Source organism: Capra hircus, chromosome 18, assembly GCF_001704415.2.
Source record: "Capra hircus breed San Clemente chromosome 18, ASM170441v1, whole genome shotgun sequence".
Classification (NCBI taxonomy): Eukaryota; Metazoa; Chordata; class Mammalia; order Artiodactyla; family Bovidae; genus Capra; species Capra hircus.
The window spans coordinates 48,064,215-48,078,471 of NC_030825.1; the positions used below are offsets into that span (position 1 = coordinate 48,064,215).

The 14,257-nt window shown below is 38.1% G+C and overlaps 1 protein-coding gene and 1 pseudogene across 5 annotated transcripts; one reads left to right on the forward strand and one right to left on the reverse strand.

Moving 5' to 3' along the window:
* Window positions 6–12,896, forward strand: ZNF829 (zinc finger protein 829). 5 transcript variants are annotated; one of them, XM_013971204.2, is made up of 5 exons: window positions 6–487; window positions 1,148–1,205; window positions 4,621–4,747; window positions 5,050–5,145; window positions 10,891–12,896. In XM_013971204.2, exons 2-5 carry the CDS (start codon window positions 1,173–1,175, stop codon window positions 11,868–11,870), a joined length of 1,236 nt encoding a protein of 411 aa, XP_013826658.2. In that variant the 5' UTR covers window positions 6–487; window positions 1,148–1,172; the 3' UTR covers window positions 11,871–12,896. The 5 variants fall into 5 exon arrangements, with proteins under 5 accessions (XP_013826658.2, XP_013826659.2, XP_005692408.2 ...); XM_013971205.2 differs by having other exon boundaries at window positions 6–403; XM_005692351.3 differs by having other exon boundaries at window positions 6–323.
* On the reverse strand, window positions 1,684–4,614 carry LOC106503112 (annotated as a pseudogene).

Genomic DNA, 14,257 nt, shown 5'->3' on the forward strand with positions numbered 1-14,257 from the left:
AGAAAGGAGCAGGAGCTTCCTGCGTGAGGGAGGGGGTGAGCCAGGTCCTATCGGGTAGCTGAGCCCAAGCGTGCTGAGATACCGCGAATTGCAACTCCGAGACTGGCTAACCTCTGAATTGAAGGAGCAATCGTTTCGGGTGGGTCCAGGCAGGGCGCTGAGAGGAATCGGCCGTGGGGACAACTCTGGACCACATTTCCCAGAGGGCCTGTCGGCCGGTCACTCTTCTCGCGGGAACTCGAAATTTCATCACGCCTGGCGGGACCGTTAGATCCACGAGGCCAGAGATCGTGGGCCCCTGGGGACCTGGTTCAACTGTGCAGGTTCGGACCTCGGGGGACCCGAAAGGTCTAAATTGAAGAGACTGGAGACCGATACGGAGCTTCTGTGCTGGCGGAATGGAGTGAGAAGGGGGGAGGTTATGCGACCCGTATGCAGATATAGGATGCCTGTCATTGTGGAATTGTGACTGTGTGTCCATATGGTGGTACGTGCTCGTAACACCAAGACAATGGGGTGCCTGCAACTGTGTGAATGTAATTGTGCGTCCTGTGGTGAGTTAGCGATTGTCTGTGTTACCACGTTTGACTCTATGTGTGCGGATGTGCAGTTTGTGTTCTCTTAAGTATGACTGTGCAGAATGTATGGGCTTCCCCGGTGGCGCTAGTGGTAAAGAACCTGCCTACCAATGCAGGAGACTTAAGAGACGCGGGTTCGATTCCTGCGTCAAGAAGATCGTGCGAGGGCATGGCAACTCACTCCAGTATTCTTGCCTGGAGAATCCCATGGACAGAGGAGCATGGCAGGTTACAGGCTATAGGATTGCACAGAGTTGGACACGATTGAAGCGTCTTAGCATCCACGCACGTGCGGAATGTACGAGTCTGATCAGCTGTGCGGTTGTTACTCCAGAGTTCAGTTCTTAGGAAATCTCTGTGAAGTTTGGTTTGATTGGCGTCTTCAACAGCAGTAACTTCAGCTTTCTCCTGAGACACTGGGAATGGACGGGATATCCCATTTTCCTCTGATCTCCTTTACCTGTGTGTATTGAGGGGTGGGGATGATGATGGGGCTGGGCTGGGGCTGACCTGTGACTGACCAGTGTCTTACCATTACTTTCTACTCTCCCATTTCTACCCTTCTCCAGGTGAGGCTCGAAAGAGAAGGAAAGAATGCATGATGAACTTCTGCAAGCAGTGTCCAAGGTATGTTGGGATTTCCTCATTGCTTTCTGTCTTCTGAAAGTTAATGCTTAATAAAGGTATATCATTTGATGATAAGTTCCTATGATTTTCCTACTGGAGAAAAGGATAGTTGAGCCTGCTACTGAAGCACAGTAGCTCCCATATACCTAATGTTTACTTATTTCTACTTCTGTTTGTCAAGTTTTTTTCTTTTTAAATGCAATATTTATTATGACTTTAAAAGCATGACTATTTTAGAGAGTATAAAAACAGAATTACCAAGAAAAAATAAAATAGGACCACTCAAAAACTAGTGTTAATATTTTTGTGTATTTTCATTGTTTTTCCAAAATCAAATTACACTTCATTTACCATTTTGAGTGATAGTCACTCAGTCATGTGTGACTCTTCGTGACCTCATGGCCTGTAGCCTGCCAGGCTCCACTGTCTGTGGAATTCTCCAGGCCAAAAAAGTATTCTCCTCTGTCATCAAATGATCTTTGTAAAGACAGTTTTTCAAAGATACATATTATTTTTTTCATGAATGAGTTTTAGTTTATTCTTCAAATCAGTTGTATGAGACATGAAGTCTTTGCTTTATCTCAGGAAGGGTGTGGAGGGCTGGCAGGCAGCTAGAATTTTGGAGTCTCCTTCTAATAAGAAGAAACAAAAATATCTTTATTCACTTATGTTTCAACATGTCTCTTCTTGGGGAACTCACCAAATCACAAGGCTATCAATCATGTTATTATTATTTTTATTTGAGTTTTAGAGTGTACCCAGGTAGAAGAGTCAGAATAGGGATACTATTTTCTTTTTTTTTTTAATAGTTTTATTTTTGTGTGCAGATTTGCTTAACAGTCACTCGATTTCTAGGCCAGGTTCTGGTAACTAAAGAGCCTTTATAAGTAGTTTATATTGTCTAGACCCGAGGTATGCAGCAAACCCAGTCTGGAGCAAAATGGGAAATCACATCTTTCTAAAGACAGGCTTAGAAATCCTAATCCAGTAATTTAAGATGTTTCCTTTCTCCGGTAGCAGGGCTGAATTATACCTAGCTGCTAGGCCACCATTCACAGAGATAGCCAAGAAAACAGGGTACAGGCCACAGAAAACAAGACCAACCAATTCGCCTCATGTTACGGTGCAGGTTTCACAATGCAGATCACCTGTATTCAAAGGTAAACTTAAAAAATCTTTGTAAGATACATTTGCTGTCAAAAATGGGATCACTGCCCTTGGAAAGCCAGCAGCTATAGGAGCCTGTGTCACTTGTAAGATGCGTCAAAAAAGACTATTTGCTATTAGGCCACAGAGAGCAGCATCAAGTCCAGCATATGTTGATCCATTTCAAGCAGATTCCTTTCTGCTTCTGGGAGTTGGTTAATTTTTCTGGCTATGATATCAGTTAAATTCTTCTTGATGATAGTACCATCTGGTTCATGATTTTCCATCTTGAGCGTTATGAGCTCCTCCGTGCAGACACGGCCTCCGCGGGTCTCCTCTGGCCCCGCGAGGGCTCACGCCACGCTCCCCTCAAGTCGCCCAGGCGTGGCCATTTTGGGCGCTATGTGACTGGCCCCAGGGATACTATTTTCTCAAGGTATAAATTTGGAGCTGAAATTCACTTCTCATGGAACTAAATGTAGAACTCTCAATTTTAAGAATGTGTGTTTGGTACAGAGGCAAAGAAAATCAGGATGAGAATCAGTCTTCTCAAATAAGCTTAAGGCCTTTCTATCTGAATTTCTTCAGAAAGAGTTGAGTCCTTCCAATCCATTCTCCTGTGCCAAAGCCCAAACAGAGCATCTGGTTCCCCTCTCCCGTCAACCTCTAATTACACTCACCAGCTCTATATTGAAGATATTGCCCAATATTAATATTAATATTCTAGGGAGGTAGTAGTATACTGCAGTGGGGAATAAATTGAAATTTGTTTTCAGAAGCTAACCTAATGTTTGATCTGGAAATATCCGAAACATTCCCAGTAAAATCAGAGAAAGACAAGGGTACACACCATTACCAATGTTATTTAACATTGTTCTGTAGGCATTAACCAAAGCACTTAAACAAAAGGAAAAGTTAGGTTAAAAATTAGAAAAGAGGGTGTAAGATGATTACTTTTCGCAGATGACATGACTGTGTACCTGGAAAACCAAATCAACTTATAACCAACAGTCTGAAATAAGCAGTACTTCGTAGGAAGCAAGGAAAAGAATATTTCTTTTCCCAAATTTCCACTCTCAACTCTATGGCTAATTTTTTTGTTGCCCTGGATAAAAGCTTGTGCAGTCCCTGTAATTGTTTTGATCACTCTTCGGTATTTTTGGTTATTTTCAGTCACAAGATCAGTCTTATTTTAGGAATTACACTCTCTGGTTGAGTGTGCTGCTGCTGCTGCAAAGTCACTTCAGTTGTGTCCAACTCTGTGCGAGCCCATAGACAGCAGCAATAATGTGCAAATTTTATTTAAAGCCTGTTCTCTGATCTCAGGCTTACTTCAGGCTAGAAGCTTGCATTGTGAAAAGGAAGACATATGGCCCTAAGCTGCTTTGTTTCTTTAACCTGAACTCCTTTCTTTGCTCTGTAGTCCATTTCTTTCCCATAGTCCTTTATCCTCCTATTCCGAGGTATTACTCTCTGGATCTGCTCCCAGATATTATCCTGGGCCTTGCCTTTTACAATTATACTGGACTTCATTCACCATTCTCATGTTAGTTTCCTAGCTTCTGAATATAATACCTTTCATTTGCTTATTCTCTAGTTTTGATGGAACACATAAGCCAGTACCTTCCCAAGAAAAGCTGGACAGGAAGATATTTAATATTTAAGGAATTAGAGACTTCCCTAATGTTCTAGTGGCTAAGACTCTGCACTCCCAAAACAGGGGACCCGGTTCGATCCCTGGTCAAGGAACTAGATCTCACATGCAGTTAATTAATTAATTAAAAAATCAAGGGATCATTTCATTTTCTTATTTTAAATAGTGCTGTTGAGTCATCCATTGCCATTCCGATTTCTGAAAATTTTTAATGTGATCCACAGAAGGTTTTAAAAAGTCTGTTTTTCCCTGATATTCTGAAATTTTACTCCAAAATGTAACATAAAGTATTTTTTTAAAGTCTATCACATTTCCCCCTCTTTTAGGGCTTAAAGGGAACACGGGAAGGGACTCTTATGTATGCAGACTTTACTGTGGTCAGGCACTGAGCTGCAGGCTTGGTATTTCATCTCATTGGAAAAGTCCACTCTAATTTGCACACTCCTAGACAGATTCCCTCTGTACATAGCAGAAATGGCTTGGCTGATGTAATAGGGTCCAGCTCCTTCAATTAGCTTAATAATCTGTCCTTTTCTGTAGAGCTCTCTACCGTCTCATCCATTCCCATCATTTTCTTCTCTCCTTCCATTGTGAAAGCATGTGTGTCATTTTCAGGGGTCAATGATGTTCAGGGACGTGTCTGTAAACTTCTCTCAGGAGGAATGGGAATGCCTGGACTCTGGTCAGATGAATTTATACAAAGAAGTGATGTTGGAGAATTTCAGCAACCTGGTTTCAGTGGGTAAGGATGACTGTCCCCCCAATTCAGAGTCTGCTCTTGGGAATGTCTCCTTTCTCCACTGTGATTTACTCATTCCAGGTAACCAGCTAAATTCCTGCTCCCTGTCCCCCAAGGAATGGTTGAGTTGGAATGGAATGGAAGAGCTGGAAATGGGCAGCTCTATTGGGATATGGCTGAAGCTTCATCTTCATCTTTTCTCTGGTCCTTCCTGTAGTGGCATCTCTCTTGATCACCAAAGGACTGGAACTGATTTCTGGGACACCAACAGCGTAACCATGTCCCATGTCTTTTCTTGTGATCAGGACTTTCCAGGTCTAAACCGGCTGTGATCTCCTTATTGGAACAAGGAAAAGAGCCCTGGATGATTGACAGAGAACTGACCAGAGGCCTTTGTTCAGGTAAGCGAGAGATGATAGTGCAGGAGTAGAGCCTGAGGAGATATTACCTGTAAGATGTTATCAGGAAACTCCCTTCAAAAACCCAAGGCCTCTTCCATAAAAGATATATCTTGTTTTTTTTCCTCTTATACTTTTTTTTTTCTGTCCAATGTAGCAAGTGTTAATGCCTTCCTTCTTCATTTCCAAGGCAGTTATTCTACCCACTTTTTAGATTTCATTCCTTCATAGGATATGCTGCATTTAGACTTATGTAACAGTAAATATTCCCACCCTAAGAAGTGTGTGTGTGTGTGTATTTGTGTTTTCTCTTCCAATACTGGTTTTCATTTTATCTACTTTCCAGAAAATTACTAGCTGTAATTTTCAGAACTCTTTCCCAATCACTCCCCTCTTTGTCCTCCCCAAAAATACACACTATCTTGACTTCTAACTCTATGAATTAATTTTTGCCTGTTTCTGAGTTGCATGTAAGTGGAATCATACAGTACTTATGCTTTTGGTTTTTTTTTCTCAACTTTATGGGATACATCATCCATGTTATTGCATATCAGTTCAGTTCAGTTGCTCAGTTGTGTCCAACTCTTTGCAATCCCATGGACTGCAGCACACCAGGCTTCTCTGTCCATCACCAACTCCCAGAGCTTGCTTATGCTTGTCCATTAAGTCGGTGATGCCATCCAACCATCTCATCCTCTATCATCCCCTTCTCCTCCTGCCTTCAATCTTTCCCAGCGTCAGGGTCTTTTCAGATGAGTCAGTTCTTTGCATCAAGTGGCCAAAGTATTGGAGTTTCAGCTTCAGCATCAGTCCTTCCAATGAATAGTCAGGACTGATTTCCTTTAGGATGGACTGGTTGGATCTTCTTGCAGTCCAAGGGACTCTCAAGAGTCTTCTCCAACACCACAGTTCAAAAGCATCAGTTCTTTGGCACTCAGCTTTCTTTATAGCCCAACTCTCATATCCATACATGACTACTGAAAAAACCATAGCTTTGACTAGACGGACCTTTTTTGGCAAAGTAATGTCTCTGCTTTTTAATACGCTGTCTAGGTTGGTCATAACTTTTCTTCCAAGGAGCAAGTATCTTTTAATTTCATGACTGCAGTCACCATCTGCAGTGATTTTGGAGCCCCCCAAAATAAAGTCTGTCACTGTTTCTGTTGTTTCCCCATCTGTTTGCCATGAAGTGATGGGACCAGATGCCATGATCTTAGTTTTCTGAATGTTGAGTTTTAAGTCAACTTTTTCACTTTCATCAAGAGGCTCTTTAGTTCTTCGCTTTCTGCCATAAGGGTGGTATCATTTATGTATCTGAGGTTATTGATATTTCTCCCAGCAATCTTGATTCCAGCTTGTGTTTCATCTAGCCTGGAATTTCTCATGGTATACTTTGCATATAAGTTAAATAAGCAGGGTGATAATATACATGCATTTATTGCATATAGCTAATGTTGGTTCATTCTCAGTGCTATGTGGTATTCCATTCTATGGATATATTTTATATTATTTATTCTGTATTGCTAATTATTATAAATTAAGTGTCCTTTCTACTATTGACCGTTGGGTTGTTTTCGAGTTTTTAGCTGCTTTACATAATGCTGCTGTGAGCATCTGTGTACATATATTTTGGCGCATATATATACACATTTTGGTGTATACACAGGAATGGAGTTACTAGGTAATAGGATATGTGTTGGTTCAGTTTTAGTAATGCCAGTTTTCCAAAGTGGTTATGCCAGTTTATATTTCCAGTAGCAGTATGAATGTTGCTATTGCTCTGCATTCTTGGCAGTTCTTGATATTGCTAGACCTTTTAATGTTAGCCATCCTGTGGTATGTTTATGTGCATGTGTGTGTGTTCCGTGACTTGCCCATTTAAGTTTCTTGGTTCTGATCATTGGGTTGTCTTTCTTTCTCTTAGCGATTTAAAGGAGCTCTTGTATATTCTGAATATGAGCCTTTGTAAATATCTACCTCTATCACTTACTTTTTTATTCTCTTAGTGTTGTCTTTTGATGTTATTAATTTTAAGAAGACAAGCTTACCTATCTTTTCCTGTATAGCTGTTGCTTTTTGTGTTTTGTGTAGGATTCATTGCCTACTCCAAAATCATGAAGATACTTCCTGTGTTATATTCTAGTAGCTTTGTTGCTTTACCTCTTACATTTAGATCTCCAGCTCCTTGGAGCTGATATTTGATGTAGTATGAGGTAGGAGTCAAATTTCATTTTTTACCCCCATGTGAATATGCAGTTGACCCAGCAAGGTCTACTGGAAAGACTTTCTCTCTATATAAGGCTACTTTGCCATAAATCACGTGTTGCCGTACTATAAATCTGTCTCTGGACTTTATTATGTTCCATTTGCTTGACTACCTTTGTCTGAATACCATATTACAATGGTACTATAGCATTTTCAAAAACTTGCTCACTGTTCTGTGTTATTGACATTGTTTCCTCTATTCTTTTCCATGAGCACCTGTATTTTTCAAAATTTCTTTTATAACTATAGTCCACATGTCCTAGTGACATTGCCTCCTTTCCAGTACTTTTAATGTATATTAGAAAAAAAAGTGTTTATTAGACATACTTAACAGGGCATTGCACTCTAGTTTTGAAGCTTTTGTTTTTCGTTTTTTCCTTTAAATGCTATTTAAGTCAGTAAAGAAATAAAACCCCAAAAGTACAAACCATAAAGCAAAATCATGAACTGAAAATACATCAAAATTAAGAATTCCTGTTAAATGAAGGACACAATAGATAAATTTAATGCAGAGTAGTTTGGAAGATAGTTGCCAATTAATAGGAAGAAGTTAGTGACCCAATAAAAATACTGATAATGGTTAACAAGGTTAAAATGCTAATTAATAAGCCTTTCAGATATTGACATTTAGTAATTACAAATGCAAATGATGACAATAATGAAATATCACTTTTCACTTACTATACATGGAAAAGTAGGAAGCTGGATAATGACAGCTGTGAGTGGGGACATAGAAATTCTTATGCATTTTTGGTAAAAGTATAAAATGGTATTGCCTTTCTCATCTGTTACTACTTAAACTGGTATACATATGCCCCACTTTTGAGTATATATCTACAATTGAAAATCATACAAAAGGTTAAATACTTAATGTCTTTCCAGTGCCATACCAGTGTATTTTTCACGTTCATTTGAGGATTATTTAATTATTGGGGAAATGTACCTTTGTTTCACTTATTATTTACTACTCATTAGGGACCAAGTTCTCTTAAAATTAGATGTTAAATTTTAAAAGATTGGTAAGTTGCAAATGATTTGTCTAGTGGAAAAGGTAGCCTGGTAGGAATAGGATAATATCTTGTTATCTTGTTCTTATCTAATAGGATTATCCTATTATCTTAGATTTTTACCCTTTTTCCTGTTAATGTGGCTGCTCACCATCTGCTTTTATGCTTGCTTCTGAACATCCTGGGCTTGAAATAAAGATATTGTACTACTGCACTCTATAGCACTGTACAGTAAAATATACAAAAGCACAACCACTTGTAGAGGATGCACACACGTGACAGTGTACACCAGACACGTGAGTTATGTGATTGGACACGTGAAAGATGTACTTTTGCATTTTTGAAAGTTTGCAACTTGAATGTTCGTCTGTAAGGGGCTTACTCTATTGTTTTCTCCATTCAGCCATTCTCTTTTGATTTGAGAGTTTAATCCATTTACATTTAAAGTTATTGTTAATAAGTAATAACTTACTATTGCTATTTTATTATTTTCTGTCCTTGTAGTTCTTTTGTCCCTCTTTCCCTCCCTTGCTGCCTTCATTTTCTTTCTTTATTTGTATTAATATGCTTTAAATCCTTTATTTTTCTTTCATTTATCTTCTATAAGGTGTTTTCTTTGTAGTTATCATGGGGCTTTCAGAAATATGAAAGTATGTTTTATGTTGATAATAGTCACATACAAAAATAATTTTACTTCTCCTTATCCACTCTTTGTGCTATTGACCTTGTACCCATCTGGTATATAGATTAGTTCACCAACCAGGAAGCTTCCTCCAGTCCTTCCAAGTATTTTACTGGAGTGTCATTATTTAGGCAAGTGTGACCAGCCCCATCCCTTGAAACAAAGGATCCACTGTGAACCACCTCTTTATCATAAAGTCAGATATGATCAAAAGACCCTTGTTGTGAATAATGAAAGATAGTCCAGGGGTTTTTGAAGCTCTGCCAGCAACTGGAAACAAAGACTAGATACATTTTCTTTTTAAATATCACAAGTATGTATATTTTCTGTTAATTCTTTCTTCCCAGTTCAGTACCAATGTCCCTGCCTATGCTGGATGTTCCTGACTCCAGATTTTCTCTGGTTCCATTTTTCTAGATTTTCAGTTTTCTTTGAGAATGGAAAACGATAATCATCTTTTCCTGTGAGATGGGGAGGAGATAAACTCTTTGAATTCATCCTTCAGCTTTTACTCTGCTCTGCACTCTGCTATTAGAAGTGCCTGATGCCTCCAGTTCTTATGTATTTGAAGGGATTTGCACCATGAATCAATACTGTGGAATTCACCCACCAGAGCTTGTTTGGTATTCTCTGGTCTGCAGTCACTTATCACTCATCAGTTGACTTTTCAGTTTCCAAGTTCTGTTTCTTCTCCAGTATCTTTTATCCTCATGGGGTTTTCCTTTCCCCTTGTTAAGCTTTTAGTGTAATTTTCTTACGGATTCATGAAAGGCATTGATAAACTTATACCTACAGTCTGCCATTTTTAACAGAAATTATGCCCCCTTTTAAAAAAGTACAGTTGTCCCTCATTAAGTCACAAATTCTATATTTATGAATTCACTTACTCACTGAAATTTATTTGTAAATCTCAAATCGGGACTTAAAGTGTTTTCATGGTCACGAGCAGATATAATGCAGAGTGGCGGAAAATCCTCTTTTCTCACAGAGACTATTTCATTCTTATTCTCTTCTTTCTCACACGCAAGCTGCCTTCCTTCTTAGTGACTGCCATGGCTTGAAGATTCCATTTCTCTCTCCCAGCATCAGCATCACAGAATTTGAAGGCAAACTGTTTTCACTGCATCCCCAACATGTACCAGGCTCTATTCATAGAAGTGATTTACCTGTCTACCATTCTCACCAGTTTCATTCAGCACCCTAGACTTGCTGTGGGCTGTCCCCCAATGTGAATTTGCCAACAGTATACCCTTTGCTTAAAGTCACTAACCCTCCACTGTCCCCATTTATACAGTTCAATACATTTATTCTCAGTAGTCCTGAAAGCATAGACAGTTATCCACAAATTACAAGACATAGTATGGTGCTCTGTGAGTATGTGCTTATATAAATGTATATATGCTTAGAATTACTATGTAATGTGGAGGATAGCCCTGAATAGTGTGGACTCACTGAAGTTGCAGGTGATTCTGATCTCCACCAGGTTCTCTTCAGCTTCCTCTCTTGCCTCTCCTTAATGTCTGTGCTTTTCTTACCAATTTTACAAATTGCTTAGGCATGTTTAAGAAATATCTAACTATTTACTTTCCCAAATATTATTTTCAGTTTAATCTTTGCATTTTTCAGATGTTTAACCTTTCCCAGAATAAGAAAAATAAGCATATGCTTTTCTGTTTTCTTTCAGCTCTGGAATCCATGTGTGAGACCAAGTTCAGTTTAATCTTTGCATTTTTCAGATGTTTAACCTTTCCCAGAATAAGAAAAATAAGCATATGCTTTTCTGTTTTCTTTCAGATCTGGAATCCATGTGTGAGACCAAGTTATTATCTCTAAAGAAGAGACATTTTAGTCAAGTAATATTTACCCATGAAGACCTACCCACTTTTTTTCAGCCAACATTTCTCATTCCACATCAAAAAACTATTAATGAAGAGAAATCTTGTGAATGTAAAATATGTGGAAAGGCCTTTAATCAAAACTCACAGTTTATTCAACATCAAAGAATTCATTCTGCTGAAAAAAACTATGAATGTAAGGAGTGTGGGAAATCCTTTAGTCGTGGCTCACTTGTTACTCGACATCAGAGGATTCACACTGGTGAAAAACCCTATGAATGTAAAGAATGTGGCAAGGCTTTTAGTTGTAGTTCGTATTTTTCTCAACATCAGAGGATTCACACTGGTGAGAAACCCTATGAATGTAAGGAATGTGGAAAGACCTTTAATTATTGCTCAAACCTTATTGATCATCAGAGAATTCACACTGGTGAAAAACCCTATGAATGTAAAGTATGTGGAAAAGCCTTTACTAAGAGTTCACAACTTTTTCCACACCTGAGAATTCATACTGGTGAGAAACCTTATGAATGTAAGGAATGTGGGAAAGCCTTTACTCAACATTCAAGGCTTATTCAGCATCACAGAATGCACACTGGTGAGAAACCTTATGAGTGTAAGGAATGTGGGAAGGCCTTTAGTAGTGCCTCAACACTTACTAACCATCACAGAATTCACACTGGCAAGAAACTCTATGAATGTAAAGAATGTGGAAAGGCCTTTATTCAGAGCTCAGAACTTATTCAACATCAGAGAATCCATACAGGTGAAAAACCATATGAATGTAATGAGTGTGGAAAGGCTTTTAATAAAGGCTCAAACCTTACTCGTCATCAAAGAATTCACACTGGTGAGAAACCTTATGACTGTAAAGAATGTGGGAAGTCCTTTGGTAGTCGCTCTGACCTCATCCGCCATGAAGGAACTCATAATGGATAAGTGATAGTTCCTTTTGATAAATTTGATAGTAATATTTTTAAAACAAGTGATGAAAAAAAAAAGCAAGGGGAAAAAACTGAAGGTTTTTCTGTGTAATAGTTTCCTAGGGTTGCTGTAATGAAGTACCAAGTACCACAAAACAAGGTAGCTTAAAACAACAGAACTTATTCTCATAGTTTTTGAGACTTGAAACCCAAAATCAAAGTTGTTGGCAAGTTTGGTTCCTTCCAGGGACTCAGTAAGAATCTGTTCCACACCCATCTAGCTTCTTATAGCAGCAATTTTTGACATGCCTGGGCTTATAGAAGCATTGCTGCTATCTCTCCCTCCATCTTCACACTGCGTTCTCTGTGTGTCTCGCATCTGTTCTGTAATAGAGACACAGGTCATATTGGATTAGGGCTCACCATAAGGACCTCATCTTAACTAGATTTTATCTGCAGAGACCTTATTTCCAGGTACTATCACATTAACGTACCAGGGGTTTGGACTTCCAACATAGTTCAACCCATTACACTGTTAACACTATTTTTTCTAATGTGTTTGTAATTTTATATATAACATTAATCAAATGTATTTAATAATGTGAATTAATTAATAATGTGAATTTAATAATTCAAGGTCTAAATTAAACCCCCTTTTCCCTCAAAAAATTCTGTCCCCCAAATTCTATGTTTTAGGACCATCTTTTTTATTTCTGTGGCCTACATCATACTACACTGTAAGTTGTGTTGCATAGGCTATCTTTGAATTCATGGTGGAATTATAAATTTGTATTTGAAGAAAGCTCTATTCTTTTTTCCTTTTGTTAAGTTAGTATTTTCATGTTGTTAAAAAAAGACAGAGGGCACAAAGAAATAAAGATTTATAAGCCTGTGAAACAGAAATGACTGCTTTCAAATTATCATAGTATATCCTTGCAGGCTTTATTTCATGTAATCATGACATACATGTTGTACATATGGTACATGTTGTACCATAACCTGCTTTTATCATGCTGCTGTTTAAGTACAGATGTTTATGTATTATTACTTTTAGTGGTGTCATAATCTTTTCTGTGGTTGACTCTCATTTTGCTAAATAACTACTGATAAATATTTTGGTGCCTGTTTAAACTTTTGCAGTTACAGAAGTTGCTTTCTAAATGCAACTTTAGTACTTTTTTTGCTTGAAATTTCAAAACATTTAATTTCAATGTTGAAATAACTAATGAATATTTTCTGCCTGTAAAAAATTGCCAGTAATCCCAAATTCCCTCATAATCACTATTATGAATTTATTTTTATCCGTTGAAACTTTTTTAAAAAGTTTTTTACATGCATGTGCACATACAACCAAATACGTAATCAGTTTAGAAAAAGTGTTGCTTTATACTTTTTTTTGTATAATTACTAATGATGGTTATGTTGGATTGTTGTAAGGATTTAACTCAATTGAGTTAAGTGAAAAATGGGAGTCTTACTAACATATAGTAAGAATGTAGCTGGTAGTTATCCAAAATTAACATTAATATTTTCAACATTATTATTTATGGAAAGGACTTTAACCATGTTTCATCATAATTTGTATCAAAGAATTTATAATGAAAAAAGGACCTATGGCTGTAATGTTTGCAAAAAGCATCTTAGCAACACTTACTCCTTATTCAACATAAAGTTTAAAAAGAAAAATAAAACACTAAGAAAACTCAGAGACAAAGAATGGGTGAATAAGCCTACATTAACACCTTGTACTTCATGCTGCACAATTATCTCATACCCAGCAAAAAACTTATTTATCAAGAATAGTTGAAAACCCATTTGTCAAAAAAGAGACATGAAATATTAAGTTAATAATCACTTCCTAAAAAAATAAAAATTAAAAAAAAATCACTTCCTTCTCAGAAAACCTATAGATCATACTCTTTTCCAGAATGGGAAAAAATTAAAATATAGACAACAATATCTAAATATTGACGATGCTCCTTCAAATGTTGGGGCTTCTCTGGTGGCTCAGTGGTAAAGAATCCACCTGCCAAGCAGGAGACGTGGATTTAATCCCTGGGTTGGGAAGATTCCCTGGAGAAGGAAATGGCAACCCACTCCAGTATTCTTGCCTGGGAAATCCTATGGACACAAGAGCCTGGCTGGCTACAATCCGTGAGGTAGCAAAGATCAGACACAATCGAGTAACTAAGCACACACACAAGCATACAAGCGCATTATGTAGGAAAACTTTTGAGGGTTGGCAGGCAACTAGATCTGTATTTAGATTAGAATGTATAGACTGGGACTTCCCTGGTGGTCCAGTGGTTGAGAGTCCACTTGCCAGTGCAGGGGAAAAGGGTTTTATCTTTGGCCCAGAGTTGGACATGACTGAAGCGACTTAGCAGCAGCAGCAGATTTCAT

What these genes read in the sequence shown, in the direction of transcription:
- ZNF829 (XM_013971204.2), top strand. Translation starts at nt 1,173, where the DNA reads ATGCATGATGAACTTCTGCAAGCAGTGTCCAAG. An exon ending in TTCTGCAAGCAGTGTCCAAG is followed by an intron (nt 1,206 to 4,620) that starts GTATGTTGGGAT and finishes TGTCATTTTCAG; the next exon opens with GGGTCAATGATGTTCAGGGA. An exon ending in CAGCAACCTGGTTTCAGTGG is followed by an intron (nt 4,748 to 5,049) that starts GTAAGGATGACT and finishes TCTTGTGATCAG; the next exon opens with GACTTTCCAGGTCTAAACCG.